At 38.4% G+C, this 27,727-nt stretch overlaps 2 protein-coding genes across 3 annotated transcripts in view; both read right to left on the reverse strand.

Annotated features, from left to right (window-relative positions):
* Positions 1-24,673, reverse strand: part of LOC145482149 (uncharacterized) — a 181,214-nt gene extending 156,541 nt beyond the window's left edge. The window contains exons 1-2 of one of the 2 annotated variants that reach the window (XM_081460762.1): positions 23,016-24,673; positions 21,543-22,004 (exon numbers count right to left, since the gene is read on the reverse strand). In XM_081460762.1, coding sequence (XP_081316888.1) covers positions 23,788-24,240 — 453 coding nt within the window. In that variant the 5' untranslated portion in view covers positions 24,241-24,673 and the 3' untranslated portion in view covers positions 21,543-22,004; positions 23,016-23,787. Of the gene's footprint in view, positions 1-19,902; positions 22,005-23,015 lie in introns of those variants that run through there. The other variant, XM_081460757.1, reaches the window with a different exon arrangement.
* On the reverse strand, positions 1,732-23,550 carry LOC145500364 (uncharacterized). The gene is made up of 6 exons (XM_081479913.1): positions 23,342-23,550; positions 6,373-6,437; positions 4,829-4,905; positions 4,542-4,604; positions 3,802-3,853; positions 1,732-2,962 (listed from the first exon to the last, which is right to left on the reverse strand). Exons 1-6 carry the CDS (start codon positions 23,548-23,550, stop codon positions 2,874-2,876), a joined length of 555 nt encoding a protein of 184 aa, XP_081336039.1. The 3' UTR covers positions 1,732-2,873.
* Positions 24,674-27,727: the final 3,054 nt, after the last annotated feature.

The raw sequence follows: 27,727 nt of genomic DNA on the forward strand, positions 1-27,727 counted from the left end.
TAAAGTCCAATAGCTTTTAGAGCACATTGGGTTTTTAAGCATAGCTAATAATCAGTGAACTGGTTATCAAGCTAGACAAAGTTCTTTGTTGTCTCTTGTTATTCACTCTTTGGTTTAACCGTGCATAAAAACAATAGGAGTTAACTCAGTTCTGTCTTATTGACCAACCGATAGAACGTTTCAATTATGTCATTAATGCACTGTGTATGATAGCAAATCGAAAGATTGTTCACAGTCCTGGACCTTTCAACATAAATCTTAGCATCTTTGTTTGCTCTTTGAAGTTTCTCGGGCTTAGAAACCACTCCAGTTTATCATTTAAGTCTGTGTTCGCTGATTAACAAAAATTAACATTCCACACCAGTTCCTGTAATGGACAGACTGACTCGCTCTGAAGAGAAATAAGACAACTAATGAAAGCTACTTTTGCCATCGTTTTGTTGTAAAATATAAAAGACCGTGGATTAAGTTTTCGTCAGTTTTCACTTTATAATGTACTTTGTACGATTTGATTGATTTCAAACTCTCGTTTTCGATGGCAACAGATATCAGAACTGACAGCGCCACAAACGTTGCTATGTAGAAGCAAAGGATGCAGCTTGCAATTAATCCTCACTTTATGACTGTCTGAATGTCTTGGCTCAGTATCATAATCGAGCTTTATATTATTCTAACAGGTTAAGATAGGAACCAGACGATGCAAACTTAGCTAGAGCTGTACTTACCACGGTGGAGCTTACTTTGGAAAGCGAAACTACAAAAACCGCTTGAGGGGTTCTAGATATTTCGAGGAAAAACTGATTATCATAATACTCGTCATGAATGGAAGATCTATTTCGATGTTCTGGAGTGCCAAAACATACGTTTGGCGAGATGCGAGAAAAGCTGAAAATCCGGGACGGATATGTAATGTGGGATACCGGATTTGGAATCTGCTTCTTTCAACCAGGAAATGCGCGACAAATTTGATATTTATGGGCGGGATGCGGGTAAAAAAAAAAACAAAAAAACAGCAAATCAGGCCTACTAAGTGACTGAACTTCTACCTTGGAAACCCTGATGTGACACCTAATCAAGAGGTTTTTAAACGGCTTCCCAATCGCGCGCATATGTTTTGGTTTTTAGTCACAACAGCGTCATTGACTACAACTGGTTTTGACTAGTCTTTAACTACATGACTTTAGAGTTAAAAGTAGTTAGTGATTGCCGTCAACATTACGCTTACAGATTATCCTGGGTTCTTTCTTTGGGTTCAAAAGGTTGATCGACTGTGAACAGTTTACTTAAAGATTTCAGTCTAACAAAGATAATCAAAGCTATTTAAATCTGGATTTATACTCACTGGTATTAGTGAATCGACCAGAATGAAACCAAACTCAATACGCGTCTATGACAAGACCTTTACCTCTGAAAAAGAGAAGATAAGGGAAAGTTTAACAAATTATTACTACGCAAACGATGCTTCCAAACATTTATTCGCGTGACTTAAATTTTCGCGTGACTCACTAATAACTCTTACACCAAAAAGAAAATTAGTCACGCGATTCATGCAAATCTCTCTCAGTGTAAATTTAAAGTATTAAAAATCAGCTATGCTTCTTATATGTGCACCCAACGGCATCAGTCACGGACAGCTTGCAGTTTATAAACTTATCGTGTTCAGTTTCTATGTCTTCTGATGAAAACGAAACAAAAGTGATAGACACTGAAACAACACTGGGGGGGGGGGGGGGAGGGAAGGGGGGGTTTCCCTGCAAGACAATAGGAGGTCCAATATATAGGAAGTCAAAACAAATTAAAATTGCAATGAGTTTTAAACGTTGCGCAAAACAATCAATTAAAAACATTGAAAAGTAAGTTACATTTTTTCTTTTACCATTCCTTGCTAAACACTGACGATAAAGTCCAATAGCGTTGAGAGCATATTGGGTTTTTGAGCATAGCTAATAACCAGTGAACTGGTTATCAAGCTAGACAAAGTTCTTTGTTTGCCCTTCGGCTTAACCGTGCATAAAAGCAATAGGAGTCAATCGAGTTCTGTGTTATTGATTAACCGATAGAACGTTTCGGTTATGTAATTAATGCACTGTGTATGACCGCAAATCGAAAGATTGCTCACAGTCTTGGACCTCCCAAGGCATCTTTGTTTGTTCTTTTAAAGCTTCTCCGCCTTATTAATGAATCTTTTGTTGGCTGATTGATAGAATTTACATTCCGCGCCAGTTTCTGTCATAGACAGATTGATTTGCTCTAAAGAGAAATAAGGCAAGTACTGAAAGTGACTTTTCCCATCGTTTTGTTGTCAAATATGGAAGACATTGAATGAACTTTTTAGCTAGAGCTGTACTTACCACAGCGGAACTTGTTTTGGAAAGTGAAACTATGAAAATCGCTTGAGAGTTTCTAAATATTTCAAGGGGACACTGATTATCATAATACGTCATGCATGGAAGATGCAGTATTTCGATCTGGAGTGTCAAAACACAAGCTTGGCGGGAGGCGAGATTAGTCAGTTAAAAATCCAGGCGGGAAGCGGAATGCCGTATTCGAGATAAAACGTCTGGATCTGGGCAGCATGTGCTTATTTTAATCAGAAAATGCAGGATAAATTTGATATTGAGGGGCGGAATGCCGGATGAATACTAGTAAATCACTTCTACGCAGTGACTGAACAAATTAAGAAATATACCATTACTGTATAATTAGAACCCTTGATGAGAGACCAAGGATCCTTTAAGGCTTCTCAATTTGCGTGACTCACTATTTGGCGCTTACAGCGGGAAAAGAATCAGTCACACGATTCATGAAGTCTCTTTCAGTGTAAACTCTAGCTCTTGTGTACCGCAGGCTATTAGTCACAAATAGCTTACTGTTTATAAACTTACCCTGTTTAGCTTGTCAGTCTTCTCAAAAAAGTGGAACCCAAAGTGATAGAAACTGAAACAACACTGAGGGAGTTTCCCTGCAGGACAAAAGGAGGTCCAATAAGAAGTCAAAAAGAACCGAAAAATACCCAAAACAATCGAATAAAAACATTGAAACGTAAGTTACATTTTTTAATTTCCATACTTTGTTGAATACTGACGGTAAAGTCTAATAGTTTTTAAAGCATATTGGGTTTTTTAACATAGCTAATATTCATTAAAATGGTTTTCTAGCTAGACAAAGTTCTTTCAATTGTTGTATGTTGCTGTTCGCCCTTTGGCTTACCCGTGCATTAAACACAATAGCTCTTAACTTAGTTCTGTCTTATAAGTTAAACGACAGGAAGGTATCGGTTATCTAATTATTACACTGTTGAAGGATTTTTCACAATCCTGGACCTCCCCATATAAATCTTGGCGTTTTTGTTTGCTCTTTTGAAGCTTCTATTGCTTAACAACCACTCCAGTTTACTGTTTAACTCAGTGTTTACTGATTAATAACATTAACATTTCATGCTGGTTCCTGTCATAGACAGACTGAATTACTCTGAAGAGAAATAAGACAACTAATGAAAGCTACTTTTGTCATCGTTTTGTTGTAAAATATAGAAGACCGTGAATTTACTTTTCGTCTGTTTCTACTTTACAATGTAGTTTGCACGATTTGATTGATTTCAAACTCTGTTTTTCGATGACAACAGACATCAGGACTGACAGAGCCACAAACTTTGTTTTTTACTGGCAAACGATAGAGCGTGCAGTTGATCACCACTCTATGATTGTTTGAATTTCGTGGCTATCATAATACAGCTATATATCATTTTAACTAGTTAAGAGAGAAACCAGACGCTGCAAAGTTAGCTAGAGCTGTACTTACCACGTCGGAACTTGCTTTGGAAAGTGAAACTACGAAAACCGCTAAAGGGTTCCTAGAAATTTCGAGAAAACACTGATTATCATAATGCGTCATGGATGGGAGATGTATTTCGAAGTTTCTGGAGTGTCAAAACGTCAGCTTGACAGGATGCGAGATAAGCTGAAAATCTAGGCGGGATGTGGAAAGCGGAATTCGGGATGAACATATCTTGGCGTGAGCAGCATGTGTTCCGTTCAACTAGGAAACGCGGGATACATTTTATATTGAGGGGCGGGATGGGGGATGAAAAGTGCAAGTCAGGCTACTTAATGACTGGCGGAATTAATTTAGCTTTCTGGTGTGTCTGTAAACACAAATGAGTTAAAAAGAAGGAGGTTTTAAAACAGCTTGCCAAAAGTGTTTCGGTCACACCAACGTCGCTACTTATAACTGCTTTTGATTAGTCTTTAAACACATGACGTCAGAGTTAAAAGTAGTTAGGGATTAGCGTCGACGTTGTGGTCACAAATTCTCTCAGGTTCTGACTTTGTGTTGAAAAAGGAAATTGACTGTGAACGGTTTACATCACTATTTTAGTCTACTACGAATATGTCATGTCAAAATTAAATTACGTAAATCTTTGTATTTTAGGAATGCACGTACGTATTTTGAACGAGCTTGTACAGCTAATTGACGTGACGTGTCTAAATAAAGTTTGCATTGTATTGTATTGTAAAGCTAAAATTATTATACATACTCACTAGCTTCGGTGAGTCACCTGAGTTAACCAAAACCAATATGCGTCGATAACAGGGTCTTTTCTCCTGAAAAGTAAGCAAAAAGGGAAAGTTAATTGAATTGTTCCTGCAGAAAACGGTGATTCCAAACAATCATTTGTGTGACTTAATTTTCTGCGTGACTCGCTATCGGCGCTTACAGTAGGAAGAAAATCAGTCACGCGATTCGTGTCGTCTCTTTAAGTGTACACTCTAGATCTTGTGTACACGCGCGCGACTAGTCACAAATAGCTTACAGTTCATAAACTTACCGTGTACAGTATGTCAGTCTTCTCATAAAAGTGGAACGCAAAGTGATAGCAACTGAAACAGCTCTGAGGGAGTTTCCCTACAAGATAATAGGAGTTCCAATAAGAAGTCAAAACAAACGAATAAAAACATTCGAAAGTAAGTTACATTTTTCTATTCCCATACTTTGTTGAATACTGACGGTAAAGGATACAAGTTTTTAAAGCATAGTGGGTTTTTTAACATAGCTAATATTCAGTAAAATGGTGTTTACTTAGAGAAAGTTCTTTCAATTGTTGTCTGTTGTTGTTTGCTCTTTGGCTGACCCGTGCATAAAACACAGTAGCTGTTAACTCAGTTCTCTCTCATAATTTAACCAACAGAAACGTTTCGGTTATCTAATGAATACACTGAAAGAATGAAAGATGCGAGTGCAGCTATAACACTACTGGAAAATATCTTTTATGATTTGATTGCTACTGTTGGACATCTATTACCATGTAATTAATACACTGTTGAAAGATTTTACACAATCCTAGACCTTCCTCTATAAATCTTGTCACTTTTTTTGTTTTTGTTTTTGTTTTTTTTTTGGCTCTTTTGAAGCCTCTAGGGCTTAGAAACTAGTCCAGTTTACTATTTCACTCTGTGTCGGCTGATTAATATAATTTGCATTCCACGCCGGTCCCTGTCATAAACAGACTGACTTGCTCTCAGACAAATGAAACATCAACGAAAGCTACTTTTGCCATCGTTCTGTAGTAAAATATGGAAGGCGGTGAATTGACTTTTCCTCAGTTTCTACTTTATAATGTACTCCGCACGATTTGGTCGATTTCAAACTCTCCTTTTTTTTATGGTAACAAACATCAGAACTGACAGAGCCAAAAACTTTGTTGATAGCTAGAAAGCGGTGGCCTGAGCTTGCAATTAACCGTCACATAATGATGTTCTGAATGACCTGGCTAGTATAATCAAGCTCTTTATTATTATAACTCGTGAAGATAAAAACCAGACGATGCAAAGTTAGCTGGAGCTGTACTTACCACCACGGAACTTGCTTTGGAAAGTGAAACTACGAAAATCGCTTGAGGGGTTCGCAACTTTTTGAGGAAATATTGATTATTATAATACGTCATGCATGGAAGTTTATAGGTGCAATATTGAATGCGAGATACGGGATTAAACTCTTGGCAGGAGCAGCATGCACTTATTTCAACAAAAAATGCGGGATAGATTTGACATTGAGGGGCGGCGTGCGGAATGAAAAACAGCAAAACACGGTTACTCAGTGACTGGAGGAATTGATTTAGCTTTCGGTAATGTTTCTAAACACTGATGAGTTAAAGAGTAGGGGTTTAAAACAGCTTGCCAATTGCGTTTCGATCACACCAGCGTCACATATTAACTACAACTGACTCAGATTAGTCCATAACTACATGTTTGTGGCAGGCGTTACTGTTTCAAATTCTCCCGGGTTCTTTCTTTGCGTTCAAAGAGTTTATTGACTTAATGATTCCAGTCTACTATGAATAACAAAGTAATTAAAATATTGATTTACACTCACTTGTTTTGGTTAGTCGACCAGAATGGAACCAAATTGAATACGCGTCAATAACAGGACCTTTTCCTCTGAAAAATAGAAGAGAAGGAGAGTTCAGCGAATTACTATTGCGCAAATGATGCTTGCAAACAATTATTCGCGTGATTTAACTTTTCGCGTGATTCAAAAGTAGCTCTTACAACAAGAATAAAATAAGTCGTAAGTATTCATGACCTATCCCAGTGTAAATTTAAAGTATTTAGCATCAGCTATACTTGTTATATGTGCAACCAACGCTATTAGACAAAAACAGCTGACAGTTTATAAACTTACCGTGTTCTGATGAAAATGAAACCAAAAGCGAGACAATAGGAGGTCCAATATTAAGTCAAAACAAATTGAAATTAATATATGTTTCAAAAGACAACCAAATAGAAACATTGGGAAGTAAATTACATTTTTTCAATTTCCAGTCGCTATTAAATACTGACGGCTTGATGTCCAATAACTTTCAAAGCATATCTGGGTGACCATAGCTTGTAATCAGTGAAATGGTTATCAAGCTAGACAAAGTTCCTCGTCTGTTTTTCGCTCTTTGCCTTAACCATGCATAAAACCCTATAGCTGTTAACGTATTGTGTTTTATGTTTCTCAAAGATTAACTAACAGAAGCGTTTTGGTTCTGGAGACCCTGTTAGGGGTAAACTCCGACAAGCGACATGGCCTTGAAACGGCGACATGAGAGCTATGAATTGGCGACGAACGACAGACTACTACAGCGAAATAGGGAAAGCGACACCAATGGCAAGATAGACCGACAACGAATTTCGGAATTGAGAATGTAGTGATTGTTTTAAACCTCTGAGTCGAAGTGAAGACCCATTTCCAGAGTTTTAAATGTGTTTTCCTCTCTCACGCGCGATGTCGACGGGTCGTGAAACCCAGGCTTTCTTATATATGCTAAAACGTCCACGTCGAATAAATCGAGTCCGTCATTGCTGAGCATTTTTTCTCACTATCAGCTGAGTGAGCAGTGCACTCAAACGCCTAAAAACACGCTTAAGGAAAAAGGAAAGAGATCTTCGACCGTCTGCTTCATACTTTTATTAGCGGGTCACCAGTAAAAGAATATGAAGCTGTATTATCAAAAATGGCATTATGGAAGGAAAAGAGAGACCGAGGAAAGTTGCCAAGGTCTTATCGTCTTCAGCAGAAGATAAGGGTTACGCTAAATTCAAAGGAAGATTATAGATAGCAGAGATTATCTGATTGAGGCCGTTGAGATTTTGAGTTAAAGAACGGTTGTTAAACATAAACATGGTAAAAAATAATCATAGGTTCGATTGTACTTTAGGTCCAAACACTGACTGGCAATTCCAAGCGTCTTAATTTCAAAATTTCCCGGGGGGGAGCATGCCCCCACATCCCCTCGGAAGTTAGCAACTTCAGCGCTCGAAAGCATGCCCAAGCCTTTAGAAGGCATGCCCCAATAGGCCTTCAGCATGCCCCCAGCCCTTAGAAAATTTTGAAAAATTGAAGTAGCTAAGAAGTCTTTTCCTTCATTTTGAGTCGAAATGTGATGCTTTAAAAGTAACCATAAAGTAATCATTAAACTCACTGACCGGAGAAATGCTGGCTCTGCATAAGAATTCCTACTGCTGAAAAGTGTTCGAAGCAAGTGCAAAGCGTACAAGGAGTAAATTATATCCAAAGAGATACTTAATTATATATGTACTTGACTAAAACAGCAAGGAACCTTCAATGCGTGAGAAATAATAGTTTCAGTGTGAGAGCGCAAGATTGAATTCGTTTGCGTGAGCCTCATGCTCAACGCGTGAGACTTGAGAGCACTTTGTGGGTTTTTTTGTTTTTTTTAAATAAACAAAGGTATCACGATTTGTTATACGTGTAGTTTCGTTTTAATCGAACAAGGTCAAATTTCCCGACACAACTCCTCTCAGACGAAATTCCGCCAGGCGACATAGGAACCTTGCGAAATGCCGACATGGCTGGTGGCGAATTTCAGACAGGGGACATAGTTACCCCCCCCCCCCCCTAACGGGGCCTCGTTATGCAATTAACGCACTGCGTGTGATCGCAAAACGAAAGATTAATCACAGTCCTGGACCTTCCAACTTAAATCTTGGCATCTTTGTTCGCTCTTTTGAACTGCCTTGGGTAAATTAAAAGCCACTCCAGTCTACTATTGAATTCTGTGTCGGCTGAGATTATAGAATTTACATTCCAAGCCTTCCTGTCATAGAGAGACTGAGTTACTCTGAAGAGAAATACGACAACTATTGAAAACTACTTTTGCCATCGTTCTGTTGTAACATGTGGATGGGCGTGGATTAACTTTTAGTCAGTTTCCACTTTATGATGTACTTTGTGCGATTTGGTCGTTTTCAAACTATCGTTTCCCCATGGTAACAGACATCAGATCTGACAGATCCAAAAACTTGCTATGTAAAAGCAAACTATGAAGCTTGCAATTTTTTATCACGTTTGTGACTAAGGTCGACATTACGGTTACAAATTCTCTCGGGTTCCTTCTTTGCGTTCAAACAGTAGATTGACTGTGAACAGTTTATTTAACGATTTCAACCTACTATGAATAATAAAGCTTTTAGAATATTGATTTATACTCACTGGTTTTAATGAGTCGACCAGAATGAAATGAAAATGAATACGTATCAGTAACAGGACCTTTTCTTCTGAAAAGTGGAAGAGAAGGAAAAGTTAAACAAATTATTACTGCGCAAACAATGCTTGCAAACATTTATTCGCGTGACTCACTATGAGCTATAGCAACATGGGGAAAATCAGTCACGTGATTTATATAAACCTTTCTCAGAGTAAATTTAAAACATGAATAATTAACTAATTCCATGTTATATGTGCACCCAACGCAATCACTCACGGACAGGTTGCAGTTTATAAACTTATCGTATTCAGTTTGTCGATCTTAAGATAAAAGTGAAACCAAAAGTGCCGGAAACTGGAAAAAAACACTGTGAGAGTTTCCTTGTAAGGCAAAAGGAAGTCAAGGAAAAATGCAAACGTTTCAAACGCGGCTCAAAACAATCGAATTAAAACACTTCTTTGTAAGTGTGTTATTACGTTTTTAGCTATCTCGATCCATTTTTTGTCAACATACTAAGGGAATAGTCCAGTAGCTTTAAAGGCATATTGAACGTGCGTCACTTCATTTACAGAGGGATAAATGAAATGTTTTTGCCAAAATTGTTCCCAGTACAATGGAACTCCGCCTTATGGTCACCTCGTTAAAGCGACCACTTTTTATGTCTCGGTGAAACGTCCATACTTTTCTTTATAAGAAAGCGCCAGCCCGTTAATACGACCAACAGCTACATTCTGAAATCCCAACATGTATAATCCTTGATAATTTTACCCCATTCAGTATACGGCCACTCAAAGAGTTATGTTCTTCTTTCTATTGTTAATATGGTATACACTGAGTGAAATCTCTCTATATTTTAATTATATCTGCATTCGGGATGTTTTTAAAAGAGCAGCTGTTTAGAAGTGCAATTGTGATATGTATGTTATGACGTCAGTTAAATTTAGACCAGTCATGAAATTTGACCCCACCCGTTAATACGGCCAAATTTTTATGATCATGGCCCGTTGGTGACCATATTAACGGGGTTCCACTGTAAAATAGCAAGGTATGTATTTTTTCTTTCTCGTGATTATGATGACTAAGCACGCCTGTACGTGTCACGCATTACAAGAAGAAGAGTTGATAGCTTTAACTTATGCTAACAGTGTCATGGCTAACAATGTTGTTTTGAAAGACCTGAACCATACCACTAATCTTTGGAAACTTCTGTGCAGTCGCTGTCGAATTGACGTTGTAGAATTTTCGTTTGTCTCATTCTACGAAACAGCATTTAGTTAATATCACTTTCAAAAAACAAAATGTAGATCGTAAACCGTCTGAATTTGTACAGAAGTAGGGTAGATTAATGAAGCCTAGAATAGAGAACGCAGCACGTTCTACAATAGCCTAGTTTTTGCTTGTTGCAAATAGGATGAACTTAGTGATCTACGCCTTCTATAAATTAATATCTACTCACCAGTCCGTCTGAATTAACAGGACGAATCCAGAATCAAACCGCGTCAACAACAGCAACTGTTTCAATGATAACAAAGAAGAAGTTAAGCAAGATTTACATCGACAAGCGTTACTTTTAGCGAGCGTTCAATTGCTTGATTGCATGTATTTTCTCGCGTGACTCATTGTTGAAGCTCGCAAACCAAATAAAGTTTGTCACGCGATCCATGCAAATTTCTTGCAGCGGAAATTATTCAATAATATTTAACAGTAATTAATACCGATCTTTCTGTCAGAGTTATAAGCTCATATTTGAAGCACGATGAAAATTTACGGTGTTTAGTTACACCATCTTGACATCAACATGAAACCAAAACCAAGAAACTGAAATATATCAGTGAGAGAACTTCCCTGTGAGTTAGCACCAAACAATGGCACATACAAATAGAATAGCCTCGAAACAACTTAATAAAAGAGTTTTTCTAATGTGTGTTACATCCTTTGCTATCTTCATTTTTTTGCTGAATGTTGTTGCTGACCTCTTAATTCGACTTTTAGCTTTGATAATCGTGTTACTAGCATATTGTACATCAATACACACAATCCAATGCCAAAAGCAGAAACAACAGAGAAAACTATTCTCTTAAGTTCTGTGGAGAAAGGTTGCCACTGTCTCTTGATATTTTTCAATAGACGTTTCTGCTAATGCTTAAGCCTTCATCAGTGATATGAAAGCGAAGTTCCTTGTCATACGCTATTTAAGGTTATTCCCCAGTATTGCATTGCGCATCCCTACTGCGCATAATTTCACGCGTGATTAGCGCGCGCGCATTAAAAAATGGCGGCTTTTTCTTTACAGCTGGACCTCGCCATAGAGGTAAATCGTCATTTTCTCGCAAACGAGAATGGCGACCTATCATTTTCTTTTTTCTGTTGTTTTGAATTGAGTAATAAATTTCTCTGTGTAAAATAAATATGGACCAATTGTCAGTGTAGAACAAAAAGCAATCGTCGGAAACGTGAATTTAGCAAGCAATCCTGACTACAATCATGGTGCTATTATAAGGATTTATATGGGTATAAACAAGGTGCTGTTGCTCCTAAACGAACAGGGGACCCCTCATTTTTTTTTCAAAATTTAAGTTCCTATAATATAAACAATCAATAGGCAAAGTTTCACAAAAATCTCAGTGCAGGTTCTATTTCAGTGGAATGGCCTTAAAGTAACGTAACGCGAAGCTTGTGCGCGTGACCATGTAATTCATGCTCGCGCGATGCCTTTGTAGGCTTCTGGAAGTACCTTTTTCCATGGAACTTATGACATCTCCTGACTACACGTTTTCCATTTTCAAACTACTGTCTATTGTCTACGTGATCGTTGCATGAGCTGATTTATGACCTTTGCCATGTTCTCAAATAAAAAAAAAAATAACCACTTGCACAATAATTTCCTCGGCACTAATTTTGAATCCGGGTTTTGAATTAAAAAAGCCGAACAAAACAAAACAAAATAAAGCGAAAAACTAAAAGAAATCCAACTTGCTGAATGCAACTTATGATTGTGGTTTCTGTAGGCAACCTCGATACATTTGGCAGCTTAACCGACAAAACCCAAAAACCTAGAATTAAAGACAGATAAGGGAACGCAAGAAAAAAGGTAACGCTTGGTGTTGTGTAATTCTTAATTATCATTTTCAAGACACGAGAGATCGCAAACTTTTATTTGTGTCCGTCACTAACTGGCCTACACAATGTAGTCTTCAGGACTTGATCGATGACATTGATTAGTTTGGGATAAATCTTTTTTTTTTTTGCGATTTTATAAACATCCTTGCAGCTATTCTGTGGTCATGAGGGCAAACAATACTGCTATACTTGCCACAGAAAAGTTTTAGTTTCAAAGGTGAAGACTACGAAACATTGGGGTGTGTCCCGAAATTCCAAGAAAATAGATCATCATATCACGCATTCTTTGTCGGTATTTGGGATGGGTTTAAAAAGGTATACAGGATGAAACTACCCTGTGGAAAGATTTAATTTGCACTCTCCGGTAAGCGGGATGTGTGGCTATTTTATAGTTAATGGTGGGATGCGGAAAAATATTTCAAAAACCAGGAAATCGCATTCTCTTCCTGAACTCTACAGTTTTACCTAAAAAGTCTCTAAGAAGCGTGAACTAGCTCAATGAGCATGGAGTACTCCTCTAGAGGACAGAAAAATAAAATATAAAATAAACAGAAATATTACTACTACTGTTCAGAGCTTATTCACTATCCTCGGTGCCTCCCTGGGTCCTCCCTCCCCCAGAAGGGTAACGTGAAGCGCGGGTGTAAATTGTTTCGTCTGATCCACTGAAGACACCCAAATTATCAATCGAAGAGAATCGAACTTGTTTCTGCCGAGCCGGGGCTAAATCAAGTTATATGCGAACGATTATCATGATTATATTCGAGTTTAAATGGTTGGTGATCTTGTGCCTGCAACACATAGCAAATTTGTATTAGTTTTCGCCGTTACAGTGAGCCCAGTATGCATACAGCTTTTCGTAACTGAAAGAGACCCGTTTTGTGATCGAGTTAGGTTCTACTTTGGCTTTGGAGATAAGCAACGTCCTTGTAAAGTGACTATCATAAAGGTGTGTTCTTGATCAATGACAGTCTTATCTCAACCTCGAATGTATTCCCTAATAACAGGTTGGCAGACTTATACCATTATGAAGCACTAGCTAAAGCAGGTTACTAATAGACCTCAAGCAGATTAGTGCTGGCAAGAGGATTTCATTCGGGATATCTACACCGTAACAACTAGACTATACAATATCAGGAGCCCATTTGAGGCCATGTTCATAATATACCGAATAAGCATATGGATATGATATTAAACTGTTAACAGTGGAAGCCGAAATGATGTAATGTTTAAAACAAAATAAAAACCAACTTACCGTTTCGCAGTAGCCAGTGTACAATGAGTCGTCCGTTCTTCGAAAGAAAAACTGCACAGGGGCGTTTATGTGTCATTGCTTATATAGCGTGTTATTCGCATAAATTATCGATCTATAAAACCATTTCAGTTTCAAAACATTTGATGTCATTTGATGTCACAAGCGGAAACAGAAAAATATGAAAAAGAAATTGTCGTGGGTACGTGAATTTTGCATGAGGGCATTATAACCTTTGCTCATGAATAGATTTTGTACCCATGAATGCGAAATGTCACAAATTCCCATTTTGGTTTCTGCAAACAACTCTCGAGACATTTATCAGCAAGTACGCCCCATAAAACGCAAGGCAGCGATTTGCAGACGCAATACTTTATAAAAACACAGAAGGGCGATCGATCTAGCAATCATGAACTTACAGTGTTAGTTGTGCGATCTTAAGATTAACTTCAAACAAAAGGCGATCAACTAAAATAACACGAGGGACTTCCCCTGCAAGACACAGGAGAAACAAGGACTGAAACAAAACATAGTTAATGGAAGGGAATGGTTATGAAAAACGACAAAGTTCTTTGTCGTATGTGTTTGTTCTTTTTTTCGGCTTTAACAGAGCGCAAAACAAAGTTGTTGTCTAATACTGACTGAAGAACTAACCAATAGAAACGTCTTTGTTACGTAAGTCACGCATAGCTAGTGTATGAGCGCAGAACAAAAGATTGTGCACAGTCGTGGACCTTCCAACATAAATCTTGGCATTTTTGTTTGCTCCTTTGATATTTGCAGGCTTTATAGCTATTCTCATCTATTAAGGACTATGTACACACGGATTTAGGCACATTAACCAGAGAACCAATCATTTCTAAGGCGTGTTATATCCGTTGTCATGTTCATTCTTTTCTGAAAAAAAAAACAAACAACAACAACAACAACAAGAACCGAGATACCCATACGACGGCTTTCAAATTCATCACTCCATTTACTGTAGACTTCTTGATGAATGATACAATTGACTTTTCAGTTTCATGTCATGGTGCTTTACAACAAATAAGCGCAACTTAAAGAGAACTGATATCGCTCGTCCTTTCGAAACTTCCATTTGCATTTAACACACGTAAGTTTGTGAATTTACTGTTTGCATCAGTTGCTATATAAAGAAGTTGACAAGTTTTGTTCGACGGCTTTCTTCCTCATTTACCTTGTAACCGACAGACAAATTACAGAATCAGCCATTTTCAAGTTTGCGATTTATCATTGTTTTGTGATTTAATAAATATTTGAACTATATCTTTGAACGATATCTTCTTCTCAAATGACAGGGTAAACAATGCAAGATTAGCGTTTTACCACATTAGAATTCCCTTTGAAAAGTGAAAACTAAGAAACGTTCCGGTGTTTCCCGAAATTTCAAGATAAAAAAGATCATACCACGCATGTGTTTGGTGGTATGAGAGGTGGGTTTTAAATAATTACAGCGATGAATACGGGATGAAACTATCTCGGGGGAAACATTATTTGCACTCATCGTCAAGCGAGAAGCGGGTTCGACGCTTTAAAAGTTAATGGCGGGAACAGCAAATTGCACTTCCTCTGTGAACTTTACAGTTTCACCACACTGATATCTCTCAGCAACGCCTTTTAGCTCCAGGAGCACGAAGTACGCCTCCAGAGCCAGCCGTGTAAAATAAAACTGTTCGGATTTTACTGCTCGCTATCCAAAGTGCCCCTCCCGCCACCCCCTCCTCCCCCGGCAAGGCAACCTGTTACGTACGGAAGTAAATTGTTTAGTTTGATGAAAGAGGGATCCAAGCTGATATGTGCAAATTAACCAAAGAAACAATTTCTATTAAGGCGACTTACATGTGCTTTGCTATGTTCATTCTTTTCTAAATGCAGACAAGAAAGCGGTCCAACAGCTTTTAAATTAATTATTCCATTTTGTTGTGGACTCTTGATGGTAGATTCGAGTTTCAATTTCAAATCATGAAAGAATAACGTGTTCTTACAACAAATGAGACAACTTGAGAGGAACTGATATTGCTCGATTTTCTTCATTTACATTTCAAGATATTTAAGTCTGTGTTTTTACTGTTCACATCAGTAACTACATAATATAGTTTCCACGTTGTAATCCATGGCATTCTTCTTCCTTTCTTTTGCGACAGATCGGCGAATTAAAAACAAAACAGCTTCGGGCTTACGATTTATTTAATCTTCGCTTCGTGATTTTATGAACACCTAAACTACATATTATTGTCAACCGAGAAGGCAAACAATTCCAGTTTCTAGCTACTTAGCAAAGCAGAGTTCCCTTTGAAAAGTGAAAACCACGAATTGAACATTCGGGTGTTCCCCGAAATTTTGAGAAAGCAGATGTTGCTATCACGCATACGTATGGCTGAATGCGGGAAGGCCTTCAAATAAAGCGGGATACGGGATGAAACTACATCACAGATTACTGCTAGCTGAGGATTTTATGCGGGACCTTCGCGTCTTAACCAATATGCCATGTAATTATTTCAAGAGGTTTTCGTGATTTCCCGAATGAGAAGGATATATTTTAAAAGTGTTATCAGCAGAAGCCGAAATTATACATTGTTTGAAACAAAACAACGACTAACTTACCGTTGCACAGCCTTCCGTCCTCCTCACGAAAAACTTGAGAGCCGGGACATCTACGTGTTACTGTTGATAATTTTGTTGATCGCATAAATTAATGATCTATCTGTAAAGCCATTTCAGTTTCACAGTATCTGACGTCACAAGCGGAACAACGAAAGAGATTTCTTTTTCTGTGTTCGAATAATTAAAAAAAAAAAAAAAAAAAAAGAAAACGGTTGAAATAATTTCGCCTTGACCAATGCATACTTTTGTTAATGAAGCTTTCAAATTTCAGAATGTTAAATGACAATTCGCTTTAGAAACGGCTCATCTCGCAGTCCTTTGCGGGACGGTTACTTAGAACAAGAGTGTGAGATAGTTTTCAAAGTGGCTCATCTCACATACTCGGAAGATCGTAAACTTATTATATGTGTCAGTCACTACATCAAATGGTTTTCACGATTTGATCAATGCTATCCTTCTCCATTTCAATTGTAACAGGATACCACATAAAGCCACAAAATAAGAGATAAGTTGTACTTACCACTGTGATGTTCGCATTAAAAAGGGTCGAAAGTGAAAACTACGGAACACTCGACGCCTTTCCTGAAATTCCGAGGAAAGGGATGACATATTACGCAGGTTTTTGGATGAATTCTGGATGGGCTTAATTTCGAGGCGGGATATGAAATGAAACTTCTTCATCAAAGCATATATGCACTGCGCAATTAGGATACCCACGATTTGAAAATTAATGGCGGTAAACTGATTAAAAAATATATAGCAAATCGCGATTTTTTAAGTAGGGGTATTGATTGATCCCATTCAGTTTAAAAGTACTTGCAAAATTTAGCCTTTGCTCGAATTGCTCGCAAAAATTAGATGAGTGCTCGCTTGCTCGTGCTCGAAAACGTTTTACAGCTGCTCGCATGCTCGGGTTCTTGTTAAAATTCTCTGCCGTGTAGCGCAGGCATAATTTGCATCTTGGAGCCAAAATTGACGCTGGAAACAATGTTTCCAGTTTTATGAAACTGGCAAACGCTGGGAAGACATGCGCGCGCTATGAATGCTTCTGGAAACATCTATTCTGGAAACATGCTTCTTCGTTTAATCATAAAAATTACAATTTCTTCCAGTGCGATTGGTTTAAACAACTCCTATTTTCCACTAATTCACTTGCCAAATTGTTATCGGACAGTTTGTTACTAGACAGTTTGTTATTTAACAGTTCAATAAGCCAACCACATTCAAAGTTGTAGTTTAAATCAACCAATCACATTCAAAGTTGTAGTTACGAGCGTGCGTGGGTGCGCGCGTTTGCTTTTGTGTTTTTGGCGCCTAATTGCCGGTAGCAGGTGCGGTGGCCTTAGAATGTTTTCATCTCCATTGTAGGCATTTTAATGCAAATTTTCCCTTTCTTTCATAACTTGGCTTTTCTTCTTTTCTCGGAAATTGTAATTTTTTTTTATGATTAAATGGTAATAAGACTTCTTGTCGTCCAATTCGGTCTGTAATCATACTCGTGATAAACAAATCGGACTCCCGCTGCACGGTCGTCCGATTTTGTTATCACTCTTATGATAACAGACCGAGTTGGACTCCACTAAGTCCTATTACCATAACTGACGTTCACGCGCCTAAGAATTCTTCACGAAAGGCACCCGCAAAGGTAGAAAGTAACTTCGAGACACGAGGACATGAGGAATATTACTATTACTAATCGACGTTCAGAGCTTTTAAGATCTGTATGGCTGTCATTGGCTAGACCCTATAAGCCTCCGAATGAATTTTCATTGCGTTGAATCTTTTTCAGTCAATCAGCTTGAAATCAGTTTGCCGACCATGGAATCCGAAACTCGGAATGCGTGTTGGATTACTTGCTGCAAAACAATGTTTCCTTCTAATAAAGGAGAGATTCCGGTTCGCGGAAACTTTACGAAGTGCTCATTGCTCACCATTTGTAGTTTCTAAAGTGCTCGCAAAACTAAACGCACTGCTTGCATGCTCGCAAAGGCCCTGATTCGATCCTCATGTTAGTGAACCCCACGGTGTCACTAAAAGGATCTGTAAGAAGTGGATATTAGCTCAAGGAGCAAAACGGATGTCTCGAGAAGCCGCCTACGAAAAAAAACTCCTGATTTGTTACTTGATATTCTCAGAATCTCCCTCCTCCCAGCAGGGTATCGCAATAGGCATGATTTTCACCTGTCTAGTTTTATGTGTGGTCGACACCTGAGTTATCAGTCGAACAAAACCGAAAGAAGTTTGTTTAATGCTGCTAATAAATCAAGCTACATAAGAAACAACGAATTCAAGACTAATTTTATCGGTGCGTAATGCTACCTTTACAAAACATCCGAAAACCAATTTTTTCTTTGTTCTTCCGTACAGCGAGGCCAGTGTTTATAGAGCATCTGTTTGTGGCCGAAAGAAACTTCCGTTGAGAATAGATTAACGTTCTACTTGGGGCTGAAGGTGAACAGTTTCTTTATCAAAAGGTGCGTTCTTGATTCACTGCGGTCTATTCTCAACTCTGAATGTGGAAAATTCAAAACCCCGGTTGGAAGGGACACGTAGCATTTGCTAAGGCAGGTCACTAATAAACTGCTAGCAGATTAGTGCTGGCAAGCGGATTTGATTTGGGGCCTCCTTTCTTAATCACTAAGTTATATAATTATATGAGAAGGTTTTGGCGATATCCCGCATAAGCAAAATGGGTATGGTAATTGTTATTAGTCGAACTTGAAATTAAACATTGTTATAACATACCGCGCGCGCTAGTTCTACCTAATTCCTATTGAGCCATCATGAACAAAATCTTTATGTACGCACGGCCGTGCTCAATAAAATGGCGTGTGCAGTTTCATTTCAGCTGCGAAATTTCCGTCGAGTTTAATGCGAGTTCCTTTTGGTTAAGTTTCGGCAATGTGAAGATTATTCTAAACACTCCAAACCGTACTTCGAGCCTTTGACTTTTGCCGAGCTAAAATGTTTACATAGACTTGAGTATTTTGAATTTGTTTGTCTACATTTTCATTGAATATTTTTCACTTTGTTTGCGTACATTTTCATTATAAGCGAATTTTTCGTTGACAATTTTAGAAACCAGGTTAAGCGTTTTCGTTCAACTGATCGTGGCGCGTTAGGATCCTAATGACCTTTGTTTTCCTTCACCGTGCATTGTGAAAACTTTGTAGTTAATCACAAATAAAACATGTTTTAGCGCCCAATATGTTGTCGCCATGTTATAAAAGAGTTGGTTCATGCTTTTAGCTGTGCGTATATCGAATTATGGATGCGCTTGGAAAGTTTAGAGAGCACCCAAGAAGTTAGAGTTGCTCTCGGCTATCGCCTCGAGCAACTCTTACGCTTCTTTCGTGTTCTCCAAACTTTCCGCGTGCGTCCATAACTCGATATACGCACGCTAAGCATGAACCAATTCTTTGTTTTAAACAAATTAAAATATCGACTAACTTACCATTGCACAGTAGTAGCTAGTAGTCTATGTTTAGCCGTCTGCTCTGCTCCAGAAAAACTGCAGAGGATCGCTCGTATTAATTAACATTAATAAGGCCGTTTATGACATTTACAAAAATAGCCGACCACTCACGCAATAATATCTTCTTGACCAATGGGTGTTTACTTTTATACACTTTCACACTCGAATTTCCTAGTACTAATTTTAAATCTTACTTCATAGTTACGTAAATATCAAGAATTCCCATTGAGGTTTCTGAAGACAACTCTTAAGACTTTATCACCTCGACCTATAAAATCCAAACCACTTCGTTCTGAACAGTTTCCAAACGTGACACCGTGAGCCGCAAACGGTTGATCAACCAATCAATCATGATTAAGGTTTTTAGGACCACCGTCAAGCTAAAAACGAGAAACTGAAATTCCCCTTGTTACCAAAGGAAAACAAATCTTAGCTGTGTAACATCATTTCGTATCTTCATTCTTTGCTAAATAAGGAGAAGAAAGCGGTCGAATAGCTTTTAAGGACAAATTTTATTTTGTTTGTAGATTCCTTGACAGAAAATAGTTTGACATAGAAAGAGAAAAGTGCTTTAAAGACAAATAAGACAGCGTAGGAAAATTGATAATTCTTGGCGCTGTGTAACTCTTCATTAGCATATTCAGTTAGACCCGAGAGATTTTCATTTCAACAATTGTTGGACGAGGTTGTGCAAAATATCGTGATTTGTCAGTGGCGAGCAGATCAATTACCTGCCGAAGCCAAATGGAGGCTGTGACGTTTATTATTCTTCAACTATTTTTCGCAATACGCACGGTTTTGAAAATTGGGGAATATTACTCGGAGTTTCCCCAGTTTTAGCTGGGGAATATTCAGTCACGTAAATCATTTGGAGTAATTGTGCGACAGCGAAAACATTTGATGGATCATGATTTGCGATAACCAAGTTCAGCCTCTTCATCAAAACGAGGCATGATTCACAACCATTCATATGAAAATGAGTTTATTTTGCATGTGAATGAAATCTCATTTTCATATGAAAGGATGGACATCAAGACTCGCTTTAAGAAAGAGGTTAAAGGTAATTCGAAAATGGCCTACATTATTGTTTTATCTCTTCGATCACCAAGTTTGTTTTCATATTTAAGTCAATCTCTGGCAGCTCATGGAAGCAATCTGCCAGTTTTTCAACCGAGAGCCTGGTTACAATTACGCATAAGTAACTGAAATATTATTTGCAGCAAAACACATTTAGACGGTATTACGCATGAACAGACCATTATTTTTAGGTAGTTATTTGCAGGTCACGTGGTGGGCTTTCGGCCAATGAAAAGGAAGAAAAAATGCATGGAATGATAATAAATGTAGTTTGCACGATTTAACAGATGACATTCTTCCTCATTTCTATCGCAACAAAATCACATCATAGAACCAAACAGTTAATCTTCGCTTTGTGATTCAATGAATTGTCCAGAAAAATAGAGGTAAGAAGTATTGCAACATGTAATGGCTTTTCAAAGAATTGCCTAAACTCAGTGATTGTTAATGAAGTAACATGAGGAATCCAAACTGACAGGAGGCACACCAGTTGGCTATTTACAAGCGCGGCCAAGGAGTTGAATATGGGACTAGAAAAAAAAATACACCAGTCAATGTTTCTTCTTGTCAGAGGTTACTGATGTATTTACCTCGAAGCGCGCTTTGGAAGCCTGGGTAGGGATAAATGGAAGGCGTGTGGTGCATGACGTGCCCTCCTTCCTATGATCCCCTCCAGAGCGTCTAAAAAAGTGAACTAGTGATTTGTCATCTGGTTTAAAGTCCTAAAACATCAAGTTATAATTAAACCTTATCAAGGTCTTAGTTTACCTAAACACTAAAAAATGAAGTCAAAGCTCTGTGCCCTGGTCGTACGGCGCATCATAGTCAATGATACTTCGAGAAAAAAAATCAGTTTCTCTAACTATCATCAACTGTCATTTACATGATCAACCGGTGCGAAGAAGTTTGCGATAATTATAATCGACAATAGTCTACTTTAAGCTCCCTCTAGCTACTGCCATGCTTCTGCCGCGTACATCACTAACAGATAGTCCTAGATAAACTTAGAGCCTTTGTATATGGAAAAAAAAATTGTTTGACAGTTTCTAAATAGCAGAGAACCGTTTACATGAGAAATCTTGGGTGACCCTGGGTAGAGAACAAGTTGCTTTGAAGGCAGGAAGCTTGTAGACACCACCCCTACCAGGGATACATTGGGGCTTAAAGAGCATGAGCAAACTCGAGATCTGGGGTTCCTGAGCTTTTGATATAACCGGTAAAGGATAGGAGGGGGAGGGCTAACCCTCCTAAGGAGAAATATATCCTGAGCTGCTACTGACTAATGAAAACTGACTGATCATTTACTACTACTTTCGTTACTTATTAACCAGTCTTGTCATGGAGTTACCCCTTGGTAAAATTAAATCCTCTCTTTGATTCAAACTGTGTCTGTATTCAGGGGACAGCTGGGTGGCATCTTGAATTTCAATGTCAGACCCTGGCTATGATCCTGGTGCAAAGCAAGCCTGCAAAAGTAGAAGCATAGAGAATCACTGTATCTCTGACTGAGATATGCTCACCAAATAAAACGATTTACTTCTTCATTTAAAACAGATTAAAGGTTTTCTCAACATAACCAAGGTATTAAATCTCTTCTTTCTTTAAGAAAGCAGATTTTTGTTTTGCTCGACAGGAGTACGCATTGGACCAGCTTTAGCAAAATAACATGGTATGTTATTAGTGGTAGCTCTGTGTAGATGTTTAGCAAACCCAAGTGTCTGCCTCAGTGCTAGAAAAATTTCGCAAAGTGATTGCCTACACAGACATTCAGAGTGCGCCTCCAGTAGCTTTGTGAGCTTTTGTGCGTTTTTATAGCTCAAAGGTAAAATTGAAAAAAGGCCGATAAATCACTTTTAACGACATTATATGTTAAGTAGAGCATCAGCTAGATCACGCTTAAACACTTATACTGCACACTCTAATAAATAAAAAAAATAAATAAAAACAATCTTTAAAGAGGAAGCGCCCGTCACGTAAATACGTGGTTTTCAGGGAGGTCCTCTATAAAATAAAAAGTATTAAAATCTAAAATAACAAACACAAATATCACAGATCTAAAATATAAAATATACAATAATTAAAACTACTAAAACTACCAAAACTACCTATTGTCCTAAAAAACTAATTATAAATAATTATAATTCATAATGTGAATTATTTTATAACATATTTATATGCTTGCTGGATCATGTAAATCAGGTATCATTGCCAAATGTCAATGTAGAACGCTACAGATGGCAAGAAAAGTCTTAATATCAAAGAGGTCTGAAACCCATTATGTTGCCATGGTAACAAAATCTTATGTTCATAATGTGAAGCACCTATTTTAAAAACTTGAATATCTCTGGAACGATAAGAAATAATTAAAAATAGTAAACACAGTTTTTCTTTTCACACAGACTACATGTCTATGTTTCAAGCTGGTTTAAATAGGAAAGATGCGATTTTCGTCATAATACCTCTGTAAGGAAACTTACTCTTATTTTCCAAAGTCAAAAGTCACGTTATCTCCAATCAGCATAAATGGTGCCCACTCGGAAACCCTGTCAAAGCCGTTACCTCTCATCCACTTCATGGCCTGGTGAAGAGATTCACTGGCACTCTCACCACGAACAAGATGCTCGTAGAATTAAAGCATCAGCTGCTCTGTTGCTTCGTCACTTATGGCCCATACAGCCACCAAAACGGACCGTGCACCAGATCCTAAGAGCGCTCGAGCGATTCCAATGACTCCTTCGGCTCTAATTTTCCCACATGCACTATGACAGCAGCTAAGTACCACCATCTTAGCACGCAATTCAACTTGTGCAATGTCGACATCCTCAAAAAGTAATCTTCTTCTTCTGGAGTCCTGTCAGAAGGGCCTATCGGAGAAAGGGCAATTTCTCCTCGGTCAGCATTACCGTGGGCTGCAAAATCTATCAGACTCACTGAATGCAACCTGTCAAGTACCGCCTGCTTTGTGGCCTTCTCTCCTAGCAAAGGTTGAACACCTAGCAGTCGTCCAATCATGGCTGCTTCATTTCTTGCCCATCGTAACCTACAAAAGGGCATTTTCTCTCCTTTGTAACGCACAGTACCGACAGCTGGATCCCCCACTATGAGAGCACCAGTCTGACTGTGATAGTCTGCAGGACTGTCCTGAATGAGCTTGAGAGTCGTCAAAGAAGGAACAATGCGGATTCTAAATTTCTCTGCTAAATACCTCCTGCCTTCATCTGTTAACGCTGGAAATGGAACTTGGTTTAATCAGCGATCAGGAACAACAATGAGCTCGCTCTCCTCAAGTACATCAGCTACAGGACTGATTAACATTCTGTAGTACAAAGAAAAGCTCGATTCGTAGTTTCCACTTTCTTCATCGTCTTCCTCTATAAGTCTCAATGCTGCTAGGCTCTGAACGTCATTTAAAGATCGATCTTCGCAATCTTCCTCGGGTACAATACCAAAGCTTCGAAAGCTTGTAGCGAAGAAATCATGTAACTTGCCAACTAGTCCGGCACCAACTAGTTTTTCATCTACTGTTGTTGTTCGGAAATAAATGCTTCCACTTCTCTTGAGAACCCAGAAAAACAGAACATGATCATGATAAGAAATGTACAGACAAGAAGCGTTGCTTTCTTTTTTCATAATATTTTCAATACCAATCCACGATTGCGGATCAGCTGTGATGTGGCTTTTAACAGAATACTGAGTTGCCATCAAGTCTGCTAATGCTCTAGCCCGTGCCAGCTCTAAAACATAAAGGGCATGGTTCGGCTTTGCCCAAAAACAAAGAAACGCACTAAGATTCCGGTAGGGAAAATCGCGAACGTCTGAGGACGATACCTAAAAATGGTCGTTGCCCCTTAAAAAACTTCATAAAGATTCGCTTTTATTCATACTCAGAAGCAAACAATCAAACGCTTCCTGGATCTTAGACTGGGATAACTTCACCACAGTAAGAAGACAAAGAATTTGAAACTCTTTGTCTAAGTCCTTGATTTCTCGAGTAATTAAGAGTGCCTTTTCAATATAATCTTCAGCCGCGACATATTCACTAACCGATTGATAAAATGCTGCTAAGTTTCCGTAATCTGCTGCTTCTCCCTCTTTGTCACCGATTTCTATGCTCATGGCAAGTGCTTTTTCAAGATATTCTTTAGCCTTGTCATATTCACCAAGAGATGTAAACACAGTTCCTAAGTTTCGGTACAAGCTGGCTTCTCCATCTTTGTCACCGATTTGTATTTTGATGGCAAGTGCTTTCTCAAGATATTCTTTCGCCTTGTCATATTCTCCAAGAGATTTAAACACAGTTCCTAGGTTTCCGTACAAGCTGGCTTCTCCATCTTTGTCACAGATTTGTATTTTGATGGCAAGTGCTTTCTCAAGATATTCTTTCGCCTTGTCATATTCACCAAGAGATGTAAACACAGTTCCTAAGTTTCCGTACGAGCTGGCTTCTCCCTTTTTGTCACCGATTTGTATTGTGATGGCAAGTGCTTTCTCAAGATATTCTTTAGCCTTGTCATAGTCACCAAGGGATCTAAACACAGTTCCTAAGTTTCCGTACGAGGTGGCTTCTCCATTTTTGTCACTTATTTTTAATCTGATGGCAAGGGCTTTCTTAAGATATCCTTTAGCTTGGTCGTAGTCACCGAGATAATAAGAAATAACTCCAACCATTTCATCGATGTATGCTTCATTCTTTTTGTCTCCCACCTCTTTCGTGATAGGAATCGCTTTCTCATAAAGTTCTCTTGCTTCTAGGTATTTATACTGCTGTAGATATATGTTGGCCAGTTTTACCGTCAGATTCCCTTCCTTGTCTTTTTTACCACACTCGCGGTAAATGTCAAGAAGTTTCCTGCCGTAGATTAGTGGTTTTGTATGATCAGGGATAAGACAGTACGCCCTGAAGATTGTTTCATAGATACCAATATGGAGTGAATTGAAAATTACTCCCCTCGTTTTAATTTTAGCACTTTATTATTTATGAAGATCAAACATTCCTTGGAGACCTCAATGCCTTTTAGAGCACGACCAGTGTTGACAAGGAAAGTAGCAACAGCCAAGCCAATAAAGATGGCTTGTAAAATGTCATCTATATTGTTCATGGCGTCCTCCTATATGTACCCTAATAAAAATAAAACAAATCGAGCTTTTTAGTTATTTAGAGTAATAATATTCTGTCGAACGTCCTGTCACCTACAATCATGGACAAAAGTCTTGGGACAAATTTGCATTTTTGGCGCTTTTGTGCACACGCAAGACACGAGTGCAACTTCACCTGCCTACCTCTCGACCTCCAGTTCCCTCTTCCCCGCTCCCCAATCTTGAAAACTACTACCTGCAATTTATTTTGATTTTTAACATTGTATTGGGTGGTAAAGGGGGGGGGGGGGGGGGACGGTAACGCGTTTACAAAAGCCGGAAGCAGCGATTGTTTTTGAACTTCAGTAGTGAAGCAAATACAATTTGTTCAATTACATAAGTGTTCGAAGGACTTTTATCTACGATTGAAGATGCAGGTGTCTAAGTGGTTACTAGAGAATCTAAAAGTGGGGTAACCCTGATTTGGACTAGTATTTTGCCTGTACAAATAGTGCTGATCCAAAAGCGAAAACAACGATGAAAGGACGAGTCCGTTAGCTGGGTGCTGTTATTGTTTTGCAGTGTCTCCAAGCCCTGATAAAACGCAGAACGCGAGTCTTTAAATGGCTTCCCAATCACGCCCCATCTATTGGGTTCGGTCACACAAGCGTCATTAAGTACGGATAGTTCATGACGTCAGAGTTATTCATACCGACAGAAGTGAGTCCGTTTTCGTTTGTAAGCGTTCAATTTTTTACTCTTGTTTGTTTTTTTTTTTTCTTTCCTCAGGAGTCACTGTTAAGGTTTAGGCCGCTTACAAATCTTTTCTCTAACTTCTCATTTTTGTTTCGTTTCCTCAGAAAATTAAAATGTCATGCAGGTAGAAATAATTGGCGACTTAAATGCTCCTAAGTCTTAATGAAACGATGTATTCTAGAGAAACGAAGACATCTGTTTCCGTGCTTGATTTAAACGGGATTAAGATCACAACTACGGCGACATAATTTTGGTCAATCAGAACACTTGTCAGGAATAACAATCCCGCCCATTTTCTGTAGCTGTTTGCAGGAAAAGAACACGCACTTGGTGCGTTTGGACGATGCTACAGATACGATATATTGTGGAAGGTAACTAATTCATCATATTGTAATTTAATTAACGTTGGTATTTCGCAAAATAGGCACACTATGGCTTTTTTATGAGGTTTTCTTCATATCGTAGCTGTCGACATTTTCCAGATTTAGTTGAATTTTATCGAATTTTCCGCCACAATTCCAGTAGCTTTACTTCTTAGAGCGCGCTTTTAAAAATAAGAAAATTTGCATTTCGACATACCACGGCATTTCAAGAGCTGGTTTCCATGAAAACACTGATAGCATTTGTATTTTAGCTTCATAATATTCAAGCGAAAGTGGAGAAATAATTCCACAACTGTCGTCGGGCGTCCTTTTTGAAAAGAAACATATACTGCGTCACTGACAACGAAACGTAGGGTGCCGCATCCATTCGAATCAAGGACTGCCCAACACAGAAATGGAAAATTATGCGTCAAATGCTTTTGCCTCTTAGCTTTATTTAGCCTCACACACAATACTTTGAATTTCTGAGAAATGTGGCGGGGCTGTGCGGCCCGCTCCCCAAAGCACTTATCCTATTTAGGAGTGCCTGCCTGTAAAAATCAGACGAATTCTTAATTTCGCGGCAAGGGTCTAAAATTCGATTTCGCTCATATTCTTATGGTAGATAGGCTAGGGCATGACAAAAACTACTGGATAGTTTTTTTGGCAAAATATCCTTTTATTTCAAAGAAATATGCAAATTACCAAATTCCGTTAAAATCGTCATTTGACGCACCATTTTATTAAACAAGTTTGAGAGCCTCGCATGCAAAACCACATCATTCTTCCGTCTTTAAAACACTCAAATATTTTTGTGCAATGTTTAAATGTGTACTGGGTTGATTTTAGGGAACGCTACGTTGTCTTTTTGGGTGCACAATAATTAAATTTCGAAGACATATATTTCATTCACTTAAAAGTACTTCGTGAATATAATTAATTTTCACCATGTGCGAAACCTTCAAATGAACCAAGCTTCTGGTGGTTGAATCGCA

This window comes from Orbicella franksi, chromosome 1 (genome assembly GCF_964199315.1).
Source record: "Orbicella franksi chromosome 1, jaOrbFran1.1, whole genome shotgun sequence".
NCBI classification, from domain to species: domain Eukaryota; kingdom Metazoa; phylum Cnidaria; class Anthozoa; order Scleractinia; family Merulinidae; genus Orbicella; species Orbicella franksi.